The sequence below is a fragment of the Periophthalmus magnuspinnatus genome, chromosome 7 (genome assembly GCF_009829125.3).
Source record: "Periophthalmus magnuspinnatus isolate fPerMag1 chromosome 7, fPerMag1.2.pri, whole genome shotgun sequence".
Classification (NCBI taxonomy): Eukaryota; Metazoa; Chordata; class Actinopteri; order Gobiiformes; family Gobiidae; genus Periophthalmus; species Periophthalmus magnuspinnatus.
This window is the reverse complement of record NC_047132.1, coordinates 14,486,482-14,510,534: the sequence shown is the minus strand read 5'-3', so window position 1 is coordinate 14,510,534 and position 24,053 is coordinate 14,486,482. Positions and strand designations below refer to the sequence as shown.

The 24,053-nt window shown below is 39.1% G+C and overlaps 1 protein-coding gene across 2 annotated transcripts in view; it reads left to right on the top strand.

The window, feature by feature from the left end:
* The window catches only part of oprl1 (opiate receptor-like 1), a 116,988-nt gene extending 93,457 nt beyond the window's left edge, over positions 1-23,531 (top strand). The window contains exon 6 of one of the 2 annotated variants that reach the window (XM_055222886.1): positions 21,922-23,531. In XM_055222886.1, the coding sequence (XP_055078861.1) occupies positions 21,922-22,469 (548 nt within the window). In that variant the 3' untranslated portion in view covers positions 22,470-23,531. The remainder of the gene's footprint in view (positions 1-21,921) is intronic. The other variant, XM_055222887.1, reaches the window with a different exon arrangement.
* The last annotated feature ends 522 nt before the right edge of the window (positions 23,532-24,053 follow it).

Sequence of the window (24,053 nt, the reverse complement as noted above, 5' to 3'; positions counted from 1 at the left end):
CTACCTGCTGAATCAGAGAGATATAGAAATGGTAATGGCGCAATAGAGACGATGATACGGTAATTTGAACGTTTAGACTTGACCTCAGAATACACGCTGTTTTCAATAATGACTCATGGTGATTTTTGGTCCATTCAAATATTGAGAGAGAGAGAAAGTGCGAGTGAAATATAGAGTAATCCAAATTATTTACAGACTCCAGTATCCATGGCATTTTCCAGAAGTGTTTTTTGTGGTGAGACAGAGAGAGTCATCAAAAAAGAACAAAACCAAAAAGTCTCCACAAAAATCCATATAATATTTCATTTACAGGAATTATATTGATGGAGGTTGGTCGCGAGCCCTGAAAAAAAAGTAAAAAAAGTCTGAATTATTGCGGTTATATTTACCAGTGTAGATAGACTGTTGGTTGGATATTGCGTGAATAGATCATTGTAAGGTAGTGCTAGCTTTCAAAGTATATGCCATTTATTATTCTAAATGAAGCTGTCACTGTGGCTAAGGATGCAGAGTAATCGACCAATAATGAGAAGGTTAGCAGTTTATTTCCAGCTGCAGTTGAGTCATTTGGCAAGACATTTCAGCTACCTATATGAACATGGTATGAGTGAGTGGTTGGTCATATCATATCATCATCAGACATATCATTGTAACGCTCTAGGGCAGTGGTGGCACTAGTAAAAGCGAACCAGAGAATATGGGACAGGAATAGATCATGAGAATAATATGAAGTGTGCCAAAAACAAGACAAAGAAACACTATACAAGACTTGTTTTTGTTAAAACACTGATTTTCAACCATTGCGCTGAGGAGCACTACTGTGCCTTGAGGGATTTCCAGGTGTGCCTCATAAAAATGTCAAATTTGAGTTAAACAGGGACTATTATGCAAAATTTATTTTGTAAACCAATCTTTCTACCATGTTAAAATGTTCCCTCATTAGAAACATGCCTGAGGAGGTTTTAGATGTCATCCATGCATGTTTGAGTAATTTAGCAGTCTCTCCTGGGCAATTCCAGACAATTCTTCATAAATACACAAAAATATGATACAAAACTGTACACAACACATTGTAGCGTGGAGAGCAATGGAAGAGAGACTTAGAGTGAAACTTATAAAACATGTTAATACGTTGTTTTCGGCAAATATAGCAGTTTCAAAACTATAAAAGGTAACATGATCTAAATATGTTATGTGTTAGGAGTAGTAGTAATAATACGCCCCCTTTTTAACAATTTCATAAAGTTATTTAGATCAAAAGTTGTTTTGCGTAATCCATCCATCCATCCATTTTCTTCCGCTTTATCCGGGGCCGGGTCGCGGGGGCAGCAGTCTAAGCAGGGACTCCCAGACTTCCCTCACCCCGGACACGTCCTCCAGCTCCTCCGGTGGGACCCCAAGGCGTTCCCAGGCCAGCCGAGAGACATAGTCCCTCCAGCGTGTCCTGGGTCTTCCCCGGGGCCTCCTCCCGGTGGGACATGCCCAGAACACCTCCCTAGGGAGGCGTCCAGGAGGCATCCTGAACAGATGCCCGAGCCACCTCAGCTGGCTCCTCTCAACGTGTAGGAGCAACGGCTCTACTCCGAGCTCCTCCCGTGTGACTGAGCTCCTCACCCTATCCCTAAGGGTGCGCCCGGCCACTCTGCGGAGGAAGCCCATTTCAGCCGCTTATATCCGCGATCTTGTCCTTTCGGTCATTACCCAGAGCTCATGACCATAGGTCAGGGTAGGAACGTAGATTGACCGATAAATCGAGAGCTTCGCCTTCCGGCTCAGCTCCTTCTTTACCACAATGGACCGATACAGCGACCGCATCACTGCAGACGCTGCACCGATCCGCCTGTCAATCTCCCGCTCATGTTTTGCGTAATATTGGCCATATTAATGCAGAATTGACCCTTGTGAGCTTTAAGCCATGTTATAATGTTCCCTCCAAACAAAAGGAACCTAGAGTTGTGTTTTTTTCATTCACACATGTTTGAGTAACACTTTATTATTAGTCTGTTACATCTCCAAAGCTCAAAATGCTCTGTTCCACCTTGTGATGTCATGAAGCAGTAGTTTTCAACAGCTACCTTTTACCTTTTGTTCAGTAGACTGGCAATTGCAGAACTGAAATTATCCAATTATCCAAAACACAGTGGAGCACTTCCTGGATTACCACATGTCATGACAAGGCGGAACAGAGTGTTTTCCATCAGAGGAAAAAAGTCAGCCTAAATGCAGGGTGTGTTAAACATGTGTGAATGAAACAAAACACAACTCCAGGTCTGTTTCGATGAGGAGACAACATTGTAACATAAATTAGGAAATCGTGCAATATGAGCCCTTTAATGTAATCATGAGCTTCTGAAACAAAGGAAAACACAACATGACCACTGTGTCAAAATCTCTAGTTCAAGACACAGTGACACAGAAGTGGCAAGTGGAAGTGGCACATCCCCTGCATAATTCCATGGAAAAATAAAGTTTGGAACTTTGGAACGATCTCCATAGAGATAGATAGGAGATATAGAGAGAGATACACATGTGATCCAGAATACACACTTCTCCAATACTTTACAAAGATGTGAGTCTAGTCACCTGTGAATCTATGCGATTTTCAGGGCATGGACATGACTGACAGGTGGATTTTAGCCAGGTGGATTAGCCAATCATGGACATGCATGCTACACCCATAAAACATTACAGATTGCTGCAGAATCAATGAGCAAAGTACTAAACTTTCAATCTCAGGAGAGAGAAATATAATTTTAGTCACAGTGATGGGTGACTAATGAGCTCCTTTGTTTCACGTGTCAAAAACACAAACAAAAAAACCCTAAAACATACAAACACAAACATGTTCGGCTCTGGTTCGAGGCGCAGCAGAGGTTGTTGACCAGACTGATATCCTACTCTGGATTTGCAAGGCAAGTTTAATATCACAGACAAAGGAACGTTTGGTTTTCAGTGTGATAAAAACACAAATTTTCTCTTTTATATCATGATAGAGATTTTTAGCCACATCGCTCCACCCTAATGCAAAACCTTCCGTCTGTTTTCCTGTGTCCTCTTGGTGTTTGTACAGTGATAGCACTTGTGTCTACAGCACTTGTGTCTAAGTAGTAGTGCTGGTGTTGATTTGCTCTCTAAGGTACCCATCTGTACCTGTGTGATATTGATCCTGCCAGAGCCAGAAGCAACAGTTAAATCTAATCATCATCTTTATTAGTCCAGTCCAGCCCGGCTCCTCTCACTGTGCGCCTGTCTCTGCCGCTGGTCTGTCCTCTAACTCTCTACAAATGCATTATGTCCAACTGCATTGTTTCAGATGGTCAGAGTATTGCATTGCATCAGTTTCATATGTGGTGTCCTGGTATTTACACTGTATTCCAAATTATTGTGCACAACAGAATTTCAAACCATGTTATTTTTGTAAAGAAGTGAAAATGGTAATTTGTTTATTTTTTAATTAGAAGCATTAGCATATTACTGAAATCAAAAGCTATTTCAATCAAAACATCTTCACAGGTCAAATTACATTTTAATTTGACCTGTGACAGGAGCTTCACAATTCTTGAATCCATTGAACTTATGTGTTTGTTGAGAGTTTCTCCTTGAATTTCTTTGCAGGATGTCAGACTAGCCTCTCAGAGCTGCTGTTTGGATGTGGACCGCCTAATGCTCTCATAGATCTGTCACTTGAGGATGCTCCAAAAGTTCTCAATATGGTTGAGGTCAGGGGAGGATGGGCCACACCATGAGTTTCTCTTCTTTTCTGCCCATAGCAGCCAATGATGCAGAAGTATTCCCGGCAGCATGAGACGGTGCATTGTCATGCATGAAGATGATTTTACTGTAGAAAGCACTGTTCTTCTTTTTGTACCATGGAAGAACGTGGTTAGTCAGAAACTCTGCATACTTTACAGAGGTCATTTTCACACCTTCAGGGGCCCTAAAGGGGCCGACCAGCTCTCCCCATGATTCCGGCCCAAAACATGACTTGTTGATCATCCAGGGTTGCATGTCACTCATCAGTGAAACTGTTTGAAAATGAGTCTTCATGTATTTCTGGGCTCACTGGAGCCGTTTCTGCTTGTGAGCATTGGGTAAGGGCTGAATAGAAGGTTTATGCATAACTTCAAGCCTTTGGAGGATCCTACACCTTGATGTTTGTGGGACTCCAGAGGCACCAGCAGCTTCAAATACCTGTTTGCTGCTGTGTAATGGCATTTTAGCAGCTGCTCTCTTAATCTGATGTATTTGTCTGGCAGAAACCTTCCTCATTGTGCCTTTATCTGCATAAATCCGTGTGTGTTCTGAATCAGCTACAAATCTCTTAATAGTACGATGATCACACTTGAGTTTTCATGAAATGTCTAAGGTTTTCATACCTTATTCATGTCCAAGATATTCAACTATTTCACACTTTTTGGCACTAGAGAGATCTTTTTTCTTTCCCATATTGCTTGAAAATGGTGGTCTGCTTAATAATGTGGAATGTTGGACTTCCTGGCAAACTAACACAGGTGTCTGAGATGAATTTCACTCACCCAAAAAGAGCTCTGACACACAATACCTTCCATGAGTTTCACTGAAAAACAAAACATTTTACCTTTATGACACTTAAACATAATTTGCATAACAATTGGGAACACAGTCTATAAATTAACTTAAAGGTCCTATATTATGCTCAACAGACTCTAGTGAGCTTCAAGCCATGTACTGCTGTTACCTCATCAAAAACATTGTGTTTTGTTTCATTCTCACATGTTTGCATAATTCTGGTATTATTGGTCTGTCTACATCTATAAAACTCAAGTTGCTCTACAGGTGTGAGGAGGTTAAACACACAGTGGAGCACTTCCTGTATTACCACATGAAACAAAACACAACTCCAGGTATGTGTGTGATGAGGTACAAACCCTGCATATTTAGGCTGATTTCTTCTCTCAAACAGAAAACACTTTGTTCCACCTTGTGATGTCATGTGCTAATACACGACTTGCTCCACTGTGCTTTTTAAACCACATACACCTTCACTAGAACCATTTGGATAATTTCAGATCTAGAATGAATGAACTAAAGCTAAAAGGAGCTTTTAAATTGAAAAGTACCACTTCATGAAATCACAAGGTGGAACAGAGCATTTTGAGCTTTGGAGATGTAACAGACTAATAATAAAGTGCTACTCAAACATGTGTGAATGAAACAAAGCACAACTCCGGGTTTGTTTTTGAGGAGGGAACAGCATTAGAACATGGATTAAAGGTCACAATCAATTTTGTGGAAAATAGGACCTTTAAGAAGTCTGTGTAATCCCTCAGTCGTCCATGTCTGATTGTAAACAATAGCTGTTTCCAGTTTCAGTGTAGTTCACTCCTCCATTTAGATTCGGCCTTAACAACCCTATTCAACCTGTAATGGTCATCCTATTGTTCTTTGTTTCTTTTGTGTGCTTTGGGTCAGACAGATATAAGGCAGTGTCCACCTGTAATCTGACCAGAACTGAAGACGTGGCTGAGATGAGCAGCAAAAAGTCTTCACTCCTACAACTTTTTGTCCAGTTGACATATTTTACTTTTGGCCCTTACTATGAGAGCTTTAAGTAAGAGTAGCCCTACTGTTACTTCAATAAAAAAAATATTATTCAAATAGGAATAAAAGTATGCTGCCGGAAAGGTACTCTGAAAAGTGCAGTTTCTTTAAAAATGTAGTAAAAGTAAAGCAATACCCACCACAGAATACTGCAATAGTTATATATGGTCAAGTAGTTAATCAGGTGTCAAAATCATCTTACAACCATGACCAAATAATAATCTAAACTGTACCTCTATTTCCCCCTCGTCTTCCATATATATGTTTTTATCGATGTTACCTTGAGCGTAGCGTTTTTGTATTTGTTCATTACCACTATTGCTCTTCTCTAAGTGTGATTTCGACAATATCCGTGGCGCAGGAGGCTTCCATAACCTGACACGGCGCGCTGCTCACGGTAATTGGGGTCAAAAGTCTTGCCCGAGGACACAACAGCAGGAAGGATGCTATAATCAGCAGCAACCCCGATGTCACTAATGTCCGCCCTCTGTAATCTGCTCGACGGGCTGAGGTGTGGAGAGGCAGCTCCTGGAAGTGCCTGTGGGCTGTTTGGCATTTCGTAGAGTTGATGGAGGCTGTACCAGAATTTAATAAAAAAGAGTAAATGCAATGTGATGAAAAGCTTCAAGACCCTTGGCCCGGTACAGATATATTGTACGAGCAGCGCTTGAGGTCAAAATAAGTCCACTGTGTACTGTCTGCATCTGATTATGAAGCAGTTTATTGTTGGAGAATCAGGAAGTGCGTGGTTAGCATGTCGTTAGTTGTTGTTAGCGTTACCATGACAGTAAAATTCACTCTGGTCTGGAAAAATTAGGATGCTAAGTAAAGTTTAAAGTTGGATCACTGCAAACAGTTCAAAATTGAGTTCTGTTTTTCCAATTTTTAAGACAAAAATAATCAATAATATTAACCCTACTGCGACGTATGCTATCGCCGCCGATAGATCTGCGGTTGCGGACTTTGAATTTACATGAAGCACAATTGATTGCGGCGTTACGGTAGTGCAAACGGCATCACAAAGCAGAGGCATGGGGCTCTTTAAATATGTTACTTATTTTACCAAAGATTACAAACTCAAAAGCTGCAGAACTTCAGATATTCTTTAGTAGATGTTCTAAAAAATATGACCTGGCAAAATCAATGTTTTAGCTGCATAAACGCCTGACATTTTTGATAGATAGAGCTGTAAAAACCTAACCCTAAGTACAATATGCATAATCTCTTGTATAGATGTTGATTATTGGTCATATATGTAATTTAAAGTGTTTTTTTTCATTGTTTGCTTGCATAAAAGTGACTCAAAAGTACATTAGTTTTTATATTTTTCTTTTACTTAAATTGGTACTACACGTTTATTTGATGCATCAATGGAAAAATAAGGATGGATTTGCACAATAGAGGTAGTTATGTGGAAAAGGGCAAAAGTACAGGTTGATACCTCCTTTAACATGATTTTTATGGCTTAAAAAAGAAAAAAAAAGTCTAGGCGAGCTACAATGGTCTATAATGTAAGGACTGAGTACATTACAGACCATTTCTGCCAAGACTTTTATTCTTTTTGAGCTATAAAAATCATGTTAAAGATGTGTTTTTTCACACAACTACCTCTATTTTATATCCATCTGTATTTTTCCTTTCTCGCATCGAGTAACTGACTGGGAAAATCTCCACGACACCTGCGCTCTGATTGGTCATCTTCGAGGGACACGGTTAAGCACGTTTGAATTTACATGAGAGCACAATTGGTTGCGGCGTTACGGTAACGGAACGTCCGCAACCGCGCTCTAACGGCGACGATAGCGTCCGACACTATAGGGTTAAAGCCCCAGTATGAAACTCTTTGGAGGTGGAAAGTCAACTGCATGATTCCACAGAAATAGAAAGTTAAAATCATACTTGGGAACAACTTTGGCCATATTGCGGAATATTACAGTCAAATGAACAACATTTCTATGGAGACAAGCAGGAGGAGGCTCTTTTTCAGGTCAAATAAGACAGGTTTGTAGAGAAAGGACACATGTTTTTCTATTTTCCCACAGCTTATTGAATTTAAAGGGTTGGTCATTATGTGTATTTGCCTGCCTTTTAAACAATATATACCATAATGGATTTACTTTGAGTTTCAACAGCTCTGAGTCCCATTAAATCGAACTAACAGCGGCTACTCTTGACCCTAATTTTCTCTGGCAATGATCCTCCTAAAGTCATCGGAGCACAGAATGTAAAGTGCAATAGACATAATTATATAGGAAAGTGGATATGCTAATGCGGAGCTATGACTACGTGCCTCATTATCCCTCATGTAAGCCACTGTTGATGGTGCAATTTAGAGTACAATAAGGTTTGTACCAGGCCAAGGGTTTTCAAGGGGTTCAAAGCATTCACAGTGAGCATCTTCAGTATAATCATGTACAATAATGTCTGCATGCAAACTAATTAAGGGTGTGCTATGCCACTTGTCCCAGTTGGAGTTATATCAGTCTGTCTTGCATTTATTCAATCACAGGTGTTTTTATGATACACTATTGTAATAACTGTATCTTAAAGGAACTAGATGCAAGATTATGATTTTAATTTTCATAAACTTGACCTATCTTTGTCCTCACATACCAGGTAAACATTGGCTCAAATCAAATATAGCTTTTATTGATACATTCGGATGCTGATTTTCATGTTTGGTTGTTGAGATAATTATGCATGCAGAACGCAGAATGAGCCCAGCACCTACAGCCAATCATTAATCTGTGTGTGTCAGACAGAGAAGAACTCAGCCTAAATCTGTGAATGAAACAAAACACAACTCTGGGTATGTTTTTGATGAGGAAACAACATTATAACAGATCAAATCAGCTTAATATGAGCCCCTAAAGGCACTGGGACTGGCTCCACAAACCTTCAGTATTAATCTCATTTAGTCTCATGTTTTAAAATCCTTTCAACAGACAATAATCGCACTTTTGGAGTTGAATAATGGCCCCACTTTCTGAGGCTGACAGAGAGATGTTGAACTCTGTGCCAGTTTTTGTTCCATGTGGATAGGCCCAGTAATTAGAGATATTAACCATAAACCAGGTCAACAGTTAAACAGCTGATTCTCCCACACTGACTTGTCCTCCAGCTCAGTTTTAAGCTAAAGGGATTCTGAAATGTTGTGATGAACCCAACTTATGATGAATTTTTTTCCCCCAGTTTCATAGATGCGATAAACATATGTATTAAAATATTTACAACATATTTGCATTTTGTTTCCTGTTAGTCCAAGTATCTGCCTGACACAGTAGAGGCGGTTTATTCCTCATAGAACCGTGATGCTGGTGGAAGTTTGTAACGACCCAGATAAAGTCAACAGAGCCCACCCTTGGGTGCTGCCCTAGTATTTAGGAAACATAGATGCGGTGTTTATAATCCTATGGGAAAGTCTCTTTGACAGAAACTCGGGCTTGCATTTGTGCTTGAGGCGGAAAGTCACAATATGTGAAAAATGTTCCTTTAACCAAACAGTGGAAGATGTTTAAAGAATGCTGCACTGTTTGAACTATCCAAATACTTACAATACATACAGTTTTACATACATGCATTACATAAGTTTCATTTGACTTGTTTAAAGATATTTCTGTCTAGTTTCAACAATGCTTAAATGATTAAAATATATAATGCAACATCAGAATAGAGTGTAGAGTGTAGAGCCATTTAGACCAAGTTTCCACGGAAAAGAAAACACAAAAAAATGAAGATAACACTGTATATATTGTTTTTTGTTTTGTTTTGTTTTTTGTTTTTTTTGGGGGGGGGGGGGGGGTTACCTTTACACTTTGTATAAACAACTATAGTGTTTCAAATGAATAAAAAAACTGAACTCAAATTATCCATGTAGCAAAGAAAGAGGCGTCATCCTTATATCACCTTTGAGCTTTTGGAGTGTGTAGCACTAACCTGAATTTAAAAAAAATCAGATCAAAATAAATATTAGCAAAATATCTGCATTTAGTTTTTTTTACCTGGTTAATGGGACTTCAGGTCCTGAACCTCTGCGCACAGCGTCTGTGTCTGTCGGGGCTGTACGAAGTCACTTTCATCTTTACGCAGGACTGGCTGTCGTTTGTGAGGTGTGAGCGGTGTTTCTTTTTTACATAGTTCACGGTGGACAATAGCTGCTCACATACGTATGTGGAGCCAAAGATCAACAACTCCAAAAAAAAACGACTCCAAATGCTTATTTCTTCATGTGTATGTAGGTGTCGGGGATGGAAAGTCTCGATAAATGCACAGCGTTTTGGCGGGTATACCAGCTTACACAAGTGTGACGGTTATTTTGAGCGCCAAAAAATAATGAAATATTATTTTATTTTAATATTTCATGATCACAATAATCTTCCAATTTAGAACTACAATTTTAAAAAAGAACAAACACAAATGAAATACACTTAAATACTTGCAACTCCATGCGGCCCCAGAGCCGTGGGTTGCCGACCCCTGTTCTAGACAAAGACTGTGTCCAAATGTCCACACAATTCCTGACTTAGAGCAATATTTATGGATCACACCATTTTAGTGGTGTCTGAATGTCCAGTTGGTGAACAAGTAGCGAACTCAAAATTTCCCACAATGCACCTTGAAAAATTGTGTCCAGTGACTGTCACTAGACTGATGAATATAGACCACAATGCATTGCAATGGCTGGAAAAACAACAGCAGACAGAGACAGGCCTTTATTTGGACTCAACACAACTGAAAGAAGTCTGATTGAAGCACTGTTTTAACTAAGCACTGTTGAGCCCTGATTATGAATAAAACACAATTAAATTATAAAGTTGCTAGCATTAGCCATTCACCTTAGGTCAAGCTGTTGAAAGATTGATCATTTCCACCGCCGGCAGACCAGTGCGCAGTCTCTCACACAAATAGAAGCTCCACAGAGTGCTGAGGGCTTTGGATATGAAGACTTGTCACTGAAATTCAGGACTTTCATTACTCTTATTAGCTCTTTAAAAAGCACGGACCTGGCAACGCTGCAATCCAGTGTTTTATGTGAGATCCAATAACCATAAACTTGGTTTATGGTTATTATTAGTCCATAAATACTTGTGTGCCAGTCAAATGTGGTCATTATTTATACAGAAATCAACTTTTAGCTGAGCTGAGTTTAGCAGCCTTTTTTTCACCCAGACGCCAGAGTCATGTGACCCGAATGTGGTGATCAGCTGTGTGTCCAAATTACTCGGTGAATGAGACGGTATATAGTCTGCTAAAGACTGCAGGGCTCTGTAGTGAATGAGAGAAGAGGGACATTTGGACACAGCCAAAGTGACACTGGAGGGTCAGTTAGGGGCTTCTGAGGAAACATTCCCAGGCACGACTTAAGTATTTTACAGTACTGTGAGTCAGATGTGTTTAAACTTGTCCATGAGGTTTGTTTTTTTTCACAAAGGCTGAGAGACTGTAGCACACAAGACTCACAACAAGCGATTGCAAAGTTAGATTGGATCACCCGCCGTAGTTCTCTGTGCAGTCTGGTTTCACCCATCAACCCAAAACATGCATCAGGACAATTCTTCAGCGAGTCCTGGCCAAGACCCTGGTTTGAGATCTGGCAATAGATTCCTACAAATACATACTGACACCATTCAAGTAACTTCATCAAGATTCCTTAAGGAAGTTGAAGGTTTTCCGACGGACACTTCAGACATTATTCAATAAAAACTAGCATCGAAACTAGATACTAAAAGTAGACCAGTATACGCCCATGGACCACTACGAAACCTACCTGGACGACTGAGGGATTACACAGATATAAGGCCATATGGGAATATAAAAGAAAGCACTATGAATTAATGTTAAAAATCACATTCTATTGTAGTGTTGCCACAATACCAACATTTCTAAATCTATTTTGGTACTAAGAAATTGACTCAATACTTGATATCGATACCACAATGAAGACAAAAATGCTCCTTTTTTAGTACTTGAATGCAGTTTTTAAATACAAAATAATAGTACTTTGGTTATCTTGGCATGGAGACTGATAAAGCTCAGTATTGTACTAAAACTGTTCTGAAAAGCTCACATTTTGTACTGGTAAGTGTCCATACTTAAAATGATCTAGTTTCGATATTAATTTTAGTATCAATGACTATATAATTTTTGATACTTTTAACAAACTCTTCTATTGTCTAGAAAAAGTGTTTTTTTATTATCATCGTGGCATCAGAATTGAGTATCGAGTCGGTTCTATAAAGTTTAGTATCGTGCCAACACCACCGCCCCCTCTGAGCACGTACGACCTGTTAACAATGCAATTTCAACTGCAATTACATGAAGCGCGCACGGACACTGACGGGAGATAAAAATAGCTTTGACTGGGCCATAATCACGTCTATCTCCTCCATTTGCGGCGTCGGATTTATAATGTGTTTTTTCTCCGCTGCAGGGAGCCGTTGTAATCTTTGTGTGGAAATATCAGAGGCAGAGAGTAGAGCATTAGGCCATCAAAGTGAGAAGAAAGTCTCCTGACCGGGCCACGCAGAAGGGCAGATGCCAACGGAGATTACAGACTAGCCACTTCACCGAGCACAAAAGCGACCAGAAGTAGAGGTAGAAATAGAGAGGAGAATAGGAGAAATTACAGGTGAGACGTTCTAGTTGGAATTTTACTTGTTCATTGTTTAGTTAATGTGCATATGACAGATTACACTACTTATTTCTATTAAAAAAGGTATGTTTTTGAGGAGGTAATAGCCTTATAACATGGTTGAAAGCTCAGGAGACTCCATTTTATGTAATATAGGCCCTACATTGCCGAGGTTGTGTCTGCATGTCCACCCTTTTTCCTAACTCTTCATTCACTACACAGCCCCGCGCTCCTTAGCAGAATATATAGTGCCCTCATTTATTCTCAAGGTGCATTGTGGGAAAATTTGAGAGCTCTACTTTTTCACCAACTGGACATTTGGACACCACTAAAAATAGCGTGACCCCTAAATACTGCCTTAAGGAGGGAATAGTGTGGAAATTCAGACATAGTCTTTTCTAGTTTTGTATTTTTGGTTAATTTAATAATTTTACTTCCTGTTTGGACAGTCGCAGCAAATATGGCGTACACAGAGGTATGTTACCTAGCAACGTGCCTAAATGCTTATTATGGCATTATATGTTATTATATGACAAGTAAAAATAAATTCCAGCTCCTTCCTATTTTGTTAAATCAATATTTAAACTGTCTGAAAAAATGCCTTCATTGTTAAATGTGTAAATTGTCGCTGCATTTTAGACGGAATTAATGACACCTGATGACACAGAGGGAGTCTGTTTCTGAACTCATTGATACTTCCTGTATTTTCCAACTTTTTGTTTTCTACATTTCTTCACAAACTGTCACTTGACTGATGCAAAACTATGATAAATATTTACCACAGCTACCGTCCCACAAAACCAAGTAATAATTAGAAAAATATATGAATCTATCAAATTAAGGCAAGAAACCGGTTAAATGTAGAGATATCAATCTGAAACGTCTTCTGTAGTTTAATTACATATATGTAAGAAAGAAAATATACATTTTTATCATTTAATGTTTTCACATAAAGATAAGGCATTGTGTGTGTATTATTACACAACATGTACTTTTTGGAGCCTTTTACCATATTACAACATTGTTCCCTCATCAAAACATTTACATAAATATACAAAAGCAGGATACAAAACAGAACACTGCAACTTCACAAATCTGTGTGCAGTAGTTTCATGAGCAGGATGCACACTTGCATGTGCATGTGTTGTGATAGTGCTCTGAAGGGGGAATGAGTTAGCACAGAGAGCAAAGGGAGGGGAGACTCAGAGTGTTAAAAACAAAACTGAAACAAATGAAACATTTTAATATGTTGTTTTTGGTGATTATAGCATTTTCAAACAAGAAAACTTCATGAATACCTATCTCAAGATGGAGAGGGTGAGGTGGCTGCTTGTTTTGCTTGTGCTTTGGAGATGGTGCAATAAAACAATCACAAACAAAGCAAAAACACAGAGCGCAAACGGAAGTTGAGACGATCAATCAATCAAACTTTATTTGTATAGCACTTTACAACAGCAAAAACTGAACCAAAGTGCTTTTCAAGTGCATTAAAATGTAAAAACAACAACAAAAATTCTATATACAAAACAACAAACAATAAAAACAGTCATTAGCTGAAGGCAATCGTGAACAGATGAGTCTTTAGCTTGGCTTTAAACAGAGACAAAGTAGTGACTGAGCGTAACTCCAGGGGCAAAGAGTTCCAAAGTCTGGGACCAGCCACAGAAAATGAACGGTCACCCCACTGTTTCCTTTTGGTTCTGGGGACCTCCAGCAGGTGTTGACTGGTCGACCGCAGAGCTCTGTTGGGCGTATGAGCCGTTAACAGCTCGCAAAGATATAAAGGTGCAAGACCATGCAGAGCTTTAAAAACAAACATTAAAAGTTTAAAATCAATCCTGAAACGTACTGGGAGCCAGTGGAGGGAGTACAGAACCGGGGTAATGTGACTATGTTTGCGAGTATTTGTCAGAAGTCGGGCTGCAGCGTTATCTGCACGATATCCGATGCATTGACATTAGATACACACTGTAAAATTGGAGGAGTCCACTGGGGCACAGGTGATGAATGGGAAATATGTGGAAAAGTGAGAGACTTCAAGTGTGAAATGAACCCCAGACCTGCACTGACAGCAGCAAACAAACCCGAGTCACACAACGAAGGGTTTCATTCAAATATGCACATAGTGGCATGGGATTTTTTTTAGGTCGGATTTTTTAAATATGTTTGAATTGTTTTAGTCCTGTGTCCATATGTTTAAAAACTGAATATAAAAAAATGTTATATTCAATATATATTTCCAAGCCCTCAAATTCAATAGTCAAAATTCAGAGCGTTAACAGTGAAAAAAATTGCAGCAAAGATCAAAGATGCCAAGGCCTAAGCCATTGAGTCTAAGTGAATCAGTTTAAAAGGTTAAAGTAACAACCAGGAAATGTTATAGGGAACCAGTCTGATTGATCAGAATTAGCCTAATCATAACTTCATCTCTTTGAGTTCTTAATTATAAGCCCCACCCACAGATGAGAGCGGCCAGAGGAGGAAACAGCCTCTGTCCTCTTCAGTCAGACACAATCGATTACTTATGCCTTAGCATCTTGCATTTTTAGTACAAATTTCTTCACGCCGAATTTTACACTCAAGATGAATTTTTGGGCACCACAATTTTCCAGGAAATCAGCAGATTTGTTTCTTTTATGACGTCATTTTAGATCAGGGATCACCAACACAGTGCCCCCGGGGACCAGGTCGCCCCCAAGCCCCACATGAGTCACCTGTAGACCGGGTCTAAAAATAGCACAACTCACTAATGAGCTGAATCTAAAATTACATTTTATTATGTTGCTCTTTTTTTAATTACCCTTGCATATATATATATATATATATATATATATATATATATATATATATATATATATATATATATATATATATGAAAATATGTTCATTATACGTGAAGTTATGTGCGTGACAAAACCAGTGCTCTGCTCGCGAGCGCTGTGAAGATGCACTGAATGCAGTTTATGCCCTCAAAAACATGGCAGACAAAAAAATTATCAATTTCACCGCAAATTTTACCACTGTAAAATACACCTGCGTGTATCTGATCTGCAGAGCGACTGTAGTGACGGCAAAGTGGCACAATGTGGAGAGACACTTCACTACATGTCACAAAAGCTCCACGATAACTACCCCCAGGACGTGCACTACGGGCAGAAAAAGCCTTGAGCTAAAGGCAGATTTGAGTAAACAACAGGCTTTTTTCATGACATGAAAAAGTCACAAAACGCAACCGAGATTTATTTAAAAATAAGTAGATTTCTATTTAACATTACATAATTGATAACTTTTTGAAACATGGTGCAACATAGTTTATGTTTTGTTAAAAAAGTGCGTCGGTGGCTTGTGAGAAACGGTTTGGAAGATGAATACTGCACTAAATATCCAACATACACCACTATATAACAGAAAAAGTGCAATATATCTCTTAATACATAAGCTCTCAGAAAGGGTCCTTGGACATTTCAAATACAGACATATTCATCCGCCATAGAGAAGCTTCCTTGGAGACACTTAACATTGTTTGCCTATAATAGTTGTATACATTGGTCCGTGCATTGTTGAATGGCCTCTGGATGTAAAGTTTAGAGCGTCCACTTGAGGTAGAAAAAAAACTATAGAATATCTCCTTATAAAACACACGAAATTATCATTTTTATTCATTTGTAATAGTGAAAGAGTGATGACTATGTTAACTTTATTGTTTTGAAAATGCGTTTGTTAAGTCCCTCCCCCTTCAGAGCGCTATCACAACACCATCAGCATCCATCCCACTAATGAAACTACTGCACATCACATCAGGTTTGTACTATGTTGTTGTATATTTATGGAGAATTGTCGTGTGGGAGCATGATGTTCTGGTCTGATTGCTGGTGGACACTGCCTTATATCTGTCTGAAGGGAGGGGATAACTACACTGAAACTGGAAACATCTATTGTCCCCAGTTTCAGCCTTAACGACCCTATTCAACCTGTAATGGCCCTCCTATTGTTCTCTTTGTTTCTTTTGTTTGCTTTGGGTCGGATATATATAAGGCAGTGTCCACCAGCAATCTGACCAGAACTGAAGAAGCGGCTTAGATGAGCAGCAAAACGTCTTCACTCCTACAACGATTTGTATTTAAACTTCGTCTTTTGCTGCAGATCAGACCTGGACGACTGAGGGATTACACAGACATCATACTGTGGAATATTTCAGGAGAAGCAATAGCATCTCCATAGAGACAAGAACACATTTTGATTGATTTATGGATATTTGAGTAATCTTGTATTGTCCTGCTTTTGAGGCTTTAATGCTCATCCTTTCTTCCTTCACCAACTCCTCTGTAATTATCCGTAATTATTCAGAAATCCCAGACTCCAGGTTGTACACGTAGAGTTCAAAATGGTCACAAAACCATTCTCAATTTAAAAAAGTTCTGTAGTTTTGAACACAAAGTTAATGAACCCATTTCGTTTGAGCCGTTATAGATCGATATTGCAGTTGGATCATTTATTTTACTTTATTTTACCTTATTTAACCACTAAGTCAGTTGAGACTCTCCACAATATCTTTTACAAGAGAGGCTCGGCCAAGTTAGCAGCCAACACAATCGACACAAAAACAAATTAAATCATAAAAACAAATGGATCTCTCAAGAAAAACGAAATTTGCCAGCCTTCGCATTTCATCGGAGAATTTTTCCGGAGTATTTTTCTATGCGTTCTTTTTGCTCGCGTTTAGATCATATTTCACGTCTAACTTTTGGGACAGAGAATGCCTCCGTTGCATTTTCCATCGTAAACTTAGCTCTCAGGTGGCGGGTTATGATTACAACTCTCCTACAGAATTGTACGGCTGTTTTGATCAATGACCCAAGTGCAGTGGCGTAGAGCCGTATGTAGTTTTGTAACATAAATCTGTCCCACGTGGCCTGCTCTTTCAAATGGACCAATACATCATGGTGTTTACCCAATGAAGCTTTTCCCCTGAGATCTCATTTGATTTCAGTTTCTCAAAAATGTATATACAGGGCAATGTACTTGGGTCAAAATGTATGATCATAGGATACTGCAGTAGGTATGTGACTTGGTATGTGACAGTGAATACTTAATCCCATTTTGCTTTTACACAGCTCTCGACTTGGTTTATAGTTAATATTTATGTAATTATTGAATCTATTCATATGAAACAAAAGGGCCTACACCTGATTTGAGCAAAATTTCAGTACAGATATATTGTATAAGCAGCTCAAAATAAGTGTGTTACTGACAGCATCTAATTCTAAACCGTTTTATTGTTCGAGAATAAGGAAGTGCGCGGTTAGAGGTTGTTGTTAGCGTTATCATAATGGCAAAACTTCACCCTGGCCCCTGAAAAATGTGGACAGTGCTTATAAAGTCATTGTGGTGAATAAGTAGGATGCATGGGATGTATACGGTAAGTAAAGACTTATTTTGGACTTCTGCAAATTAAAATGAACTAGTTATTATTATTATGACGATCATTATTATTATTTTTTTTATTATTATTATTATTATTATTTATTTTTTTACGTTTTTAAGATGGTAAAAATCAGGTACCGTGCCTGTAAGCTTTGTTTTTTGGTTTTTGGTTTTTTTGCTATAGCTTGTAAAATGGTGCCATTATTTAAACACAAAGTTGAAATTGTTGTCTTCAAGTTTGTGGATCCAACTAATACTTGTACAGTGCAATATTTCAATATTTGTAGATTTTTGACATTTCTTTCAAAAACAGTAAATTACCCATTTAAGTTATGGCGGCCCCTTCCATACATAGAGGTTAAAGGGGCTGATGGTTCTGCTGCTGCGGTGCGGTTGAGGTAGAAGACAGTGGCTGCACTTAACTGTAGGATAATGGAAAGATGAAACACTATATTTAAAGATTGGGGTGAGAGGTGATTGAGGCATGCAGTGGTTAGAAAGTTTGCACAACAACCCTAAGGTATCCTTGGGCAAGACACAGTTTGTTATATTTTGTGCTGTCTTATTATTCATGAGCATAAACAAGACAAAACAAAAAACTGTCAAATTATTTCCTCTAAGTGTGAACTCTGCTTCAAACTACATGCTTTTACTGGCAGAGGACTGGCTGTAACTCTCTCCATTAAAAAGACCCAAGCTGATCATTCAAAATTTGAAATGACTGGATCTCAATTGAACAGACTCTGAGACACAGTGAGCTAGCTAGAGTGCTGCTGTGCACAAACATAGACTGTATACATAAATGGACATAGCTAACCTGCTAGCTGCTGCGTTCCAAATAGGAAGTGATCATGGGCGCCCTTCTGGCTCCATAGTCTGTGGTTCTGATTCACTTTACATTGGTAAACTGTCGCCCTTCTCTCCACAACTGCTGCTGCCAGGCTCGTCCTTTTGGTCTTAAATTGTTCATACTGACCCGCTCTACATGATTCTGGTGTTTTTATTTCGCTATTGTGTCCGTGAATCAAGATATGAACACTAACAGACCAATCAGGTGCCTTCTTTCCCGAGGTCCCTCCTGCTAGCGTTAGCAATAGGTTTGATTGACAGCGTTGCTAAGTGCCCGCTCCCTGCTAAACCAGCGGTGCGTACGGGAAGGGCCTTCATCACTCCGGATCAGCTCTTTAGTTGCTATAATACTTGAGGTCGGAATTCCAAATATGAAACATGGCTCCAAATTTGCCCTGTAACTGCTCGGCTCAATGAGCTTCATTTTGCTGGGGCCGAACGTTATGGGTGACGTCACACTATCTTAGTCCACCCTTTATACAGTCTATGGTCTCAAAAGTGACTTTTACTAAAATTGGAAAACATAAAATAAACAACCTGCTAAAATTCAAATGAATTAAAATAGACACTACCCAATTATTATACAGAATCCTTCAGTTTGTGGCATTGTTTTAATATTTATTATAGCTCAAAATTTGCATTAGTGTCCCAAAGTGTCACAAACATCCCTCTTTCTAAACACAGATTTGTCCTCCGGTTTAGTTTTCATTTTATTTGTGTAGTGTTTAACATGTTGTCAGTGACAGTCACCTGCAGCTCCCTATCTACTGCCTCATTTTTACATATTTATTCATTTTAGCGTGCAAAAGTGTCTGCAAATGTCTCACAGAGATCAAATTGGACAGGAAATAATGATGCTAACAGTGAGGTTGCTCAGTGTGTGCGCAGTGCCTATTAAATTCACAAATTGCACTTCCTTTTCATACTTATATTGCATGGACTGGGCATACAAGTTTAATCTATGTTTACAACAGTGATTTCCAAAACCATCACCCCAAAAACAAAATAAATTCTCCACTGCTTATCTTAAGTACAGCTCTTTGGAGGAGGGAAAGTTTAGCTGGGTAATTAAAAGTAGCTGGTTGTAATTATAAGAACTAAGAGGCAACGAAAGAGCAAAGCCCATGTCTCTGAAGGGGCTTAAGGCTTCACTGTTCAATGTTCACTAATGTTACTTTAATCTCAGTTTAAATACATTTGCCAGGGATCCAGAACACACACCTCCAGTACTTTACAAAGATTTGAGTCGGGTCACCAGTGAATCTCCCCGAGGTTAGATGGGCGTGATTGACAGGTGGATTAGCCAATCAGGGACAGTCCATATTAAAACCAGTATAGTTTCTTATGAGGAAAAAAGGCAGGAAAAAATATGACAGGGCTGAAAAACATTGCAGATTTTTGCAGAATCAATGAGCAGAGCACTAAACTCTGCTAATCTGAGGTGACAGAAAGTTGATTTGGTTCGAAATGATGACAACCAATGAGCTCCTTTGTTTCACATGCATCTCTAAAATACAAACAAATCTGACTGCGTTTGAGTCTAGTTTGAGGTATAAATCAACTTAACATATCCGAAGAATATAATTTGTCGACTAATACAAAATCTTGGTTGACTAATACACCACCGACCGATTAATCGACCACTAATGATACTAATCGACTACAGTCCTATCATGCATAAGAACAGATAACTACATAACAAATACCCAGATCGAAAGAATGTATATATTTTGTTCTGAATGATATGCAAATTTTCAAAAGGAAATGTCTTCTGTATTTGAGACATGTGATACAAATTAGCGACAGTGATTGGACTGTCCCAAGTTACGACAGAGTTTTTTCACGCTCTATGGATTCAAACAGAATGTAGAAGGGACGGGCTGTTCAGGGAAGCAGATGAGGCTAGAGCTTGAAGTGGCTGACAAAGCTAAAAACTCCAAAGTGCTACTCTTGGCACATCCTTTCACACCTCCGCAGAAAGAGATGTACCTGGGAGGAGGTGAGATTTGTGATCTACAACAAGGCTCAGCTCCTCACGGGAACATGGGGGGTTTGGAGTTGGGCTTAGGATATAGACGATTCATTATTAGAAAATAAATTGTCAAAATAAAAATTAATTTAAAAAAAATGACAAGGCTTTTTGAATTTTATTATACTGCTTAAATGATATTCAGTATGATGCACTATGTAACTATTCTATCTACTGTTGTGGCCACATGTCCTTGTCAATTCCTGATCTCGTCCAGTCTTGGAAGCTAAATAAGGTTGAAAAGGGCATAAATATGAGAGACATGCAGGTATGAGGAACTTTTTAAAGTCAAACAAGTAGATTTTGCATATTATAGGGAGAAAACACAACATGGGCATCAATGGCTTCTAGCTTATTTCATAAACGTGTATTTGATCTCCACCTGTAAAATATGATAATTCTGTGCTTTGTTCCTGCTTTTTGTTCACAGATGTGTTGTTCTTTGGTGCAAAGACGCCATATTCATTTTGCTTGGACTTTGTTCCGTCTGCCTCAGCCTATTACCACTGCACTGATTAGACTTGTCTCTCCCAATGGAAGCGCCTCCTGTCACTGTTCATTTAAATGACTGTGCTTTGTACGCTGCACTATTATACATGAATATTTCCTTTCAAGCCCCGCACGCTTCCCATGGGCCCGTCTCCTAATATTAGCACCTCAGCCTCATCCACAACACTAATTAGTATTTTTAATCAACTCATTAGCATTCACATATACCACGCTCATCGTTTCATATGGTATACAAAGTAGGGTTTTGTGTTACATAATGTGTTAATGACAAACTTTTTTTGTATGTGTGCGTCAAAGGAAAGTTACATAAAGTAGCAGGCAATTGGATTTCAAAATGGTTGACAGGAGATTGAGTGAATGGTGTGGACAATTAAATTGGTCATTTGCATCAAGTCATCAATGTCAGGGCTCAAACTGTCTAATTGCAATAATAATAAGATGGAGACTGACATTTAAAAGTGAAGAGTCATTTCCATATGTTAGGCTGTGCTGTAATTAATTTAATTTTAATTGAATCATGAAACAATTGTTTTAAATTGTCAATGATCATCTAGGGGTTTTTAATCAACAGGTCTTCTTCAGTCATGTGGCAGCTGTTGTTTGGACTTTGGAGGAATGGATGTTTTTGTTTTTTGTCTGTGTGTTGGATATGGTATTTAGAAGAGAAAGAATAAATGTGTTGTTTTAAGGTGACATTTAATTAAAAAGTCAGTCTTGTCATATGTTTGGTTACACAGTAGCCCATAGTCCTGGGTGTGTAGAGTGCATATTCATATATCAGGTATTATAAAGTACTTCATCAATGTTAAACACATGGACCAGTCCTTGATTTAAACACTATAGAATCACATGTTAAAGTGGCAGATGGCTGCTATAACACTATCTTTGTGTTTTCCAGGTGTGGAGTGCATTGTGGTGTTGCCTGAGCCCAGGAGTTACTGGGATCCTGTGTTTGGGACATGTGTCTTCATGTTCTCCTTCCTCATCCCGGTGGCCATCATCAGCATCTGCTACAGCCTGATGGTTAAACGGCTGCGCAGCGTCCGGATCCTTTCAGGCTCCAAGGAGAAGGACCGTAACCTGCGCCGCATCACCCGCATGGTGCTGGTGGTGGTGGCTGCCTTTGTGGTGTGCTGGACCCCCATCCAGATCATGGTCCTGGCTCAGTCACTGGGATTCAACCTGAGCAGCATCTACACCCTGGTGCTCATGCACTTCTGTATTGCCTTGGGCTACGTCAACAGTAGTTTAAACCCGGTGTTGTATGCCTTCCTGGATGAGAACTTCAAACGCTGCTTCAGAGAGTTCTGCCACCCATCGCCCTTCCGCCTCGACACCCAGCAGTCGGGCCGTATGAGGAGCATTGCCCGAGAGGTGGCCAATGCCTACAGCTGCAAAGGCGGAGATGGAGGAGGGCCCGGGGGAGGGACACCTAATCCTGCATGACTAGGCGTGGAGCTCCCCTTGGTAGGGGTGGACCCCCCACAGAGGGGAGACACACCGGGCACGGGGAACTCCAACACAGAGCTGACTCAGATCACTGCTCTCTAGCGGCACGAGCCCTCTCGCCCCCCAACGAGGAGACTGGCCTGGGGCGAGGGGGACTGCGAAGACGAGGGGCTGGAGAGGAAGAGGATCTAGGAAAAAGAATGCTTACAAAGTAAATACAATATAAGTCAAACTCTGGTGTTAGAGAGACAGTCAGTGAAGAATTCAAGACCAAGTCCACATACATCTGTTGTTTTTTTCTGTAAAACTCACTTTTCTACAAGGCAAGGACTTATTTTCATCCCACCAGTATTCCTGACAGAAAAACACAGAAATTCACAAATATTAAACCTTATAATTTCTATTAATAGAATGATTTGTTTACCCACTATACGTATCACACCAAAAAAAATTCCGTTTGTCTACAGGAATGTAGAATGTTATACAGTGTCACCTGAAACCAGGCAATATTTTGTGCTTGGATTTACACTGAGTGATTAAAAGTTCACAATCACCGTTTTTCATCCAAAGTGTGTTCATCATGTACAGTTGACCTTTGAACCAAGTCTCTCATTTGTCTTTCTGGGTCAGATGAGAGTGTGGACAACTGTACTTGGACATCCTGACTTCACAAAGATGTTACATTTTAAAAATGATCTTTGTACCTTTTCAAACTGTATACAGTGGATTCAAACCATCGAAAATCAACAAAAAGACACCTGGAAGGACAATTTGTTGGCCAGACCCTTTTATGTAAAAAAATGAATAAATAAATTGCCAAATGAAGATCTTACTTCTCCTTGGGCACATGCCAAAAGGATATATTTTGACAATGATTAATGTATCGAGCTACAGATACCAAACCTTGCTGTAATGCACCAGTTTGAGCTGGACTGGAGAGAAGATCTTTTTTGACTTTTGAGTGAGTGTTCAATCGTCACAATTCCTTTTGGAACTCGCCAAGGAATGTGAGTGTGCGGTGCTGAGCCCATTCTTCGTCAAAAATGGGCAAAAATGTGTAAAAAAAAAAACTGTTTAAATGACCAGAAGGGGTCACATGAATGTTTTATTTTATTTAAATCGGAAAAAAAAAGGTTTCTAAACTTGACAAAACTTTATATAATTGACAGAGGTTATTCAAGAGATGAAAGAAAATTTCTGGACTTTATTTTGAAACATTTTGAAAGGTTAATTCAAGGCTTCACTACAATGTAAATTAGTTATATAACAACAAATACGAAATTTTCAAGAAATTGTATCAAATTTTACATATAAGGTGCAAAAGTAGCATTGCTTTAAATTATTGTTTACATGTTTGAAGCACTTATTGAAGTTTATGGATCTACAACAGACATTCTATTGGGTGTAATAAACATCTAAATCTTATCAAAAATATATGAAGCAAACATAAAATTCAATGTGTCTAAAACATGAAAAAAACAAAGTTACTGAATAAACAGGTTAGGACATTTTGAATCCAACTAAACTGGTTTGTGTTGTTGTAATTGAAGGTTATGGATTGGACTGTTGCCGTGCATGGCG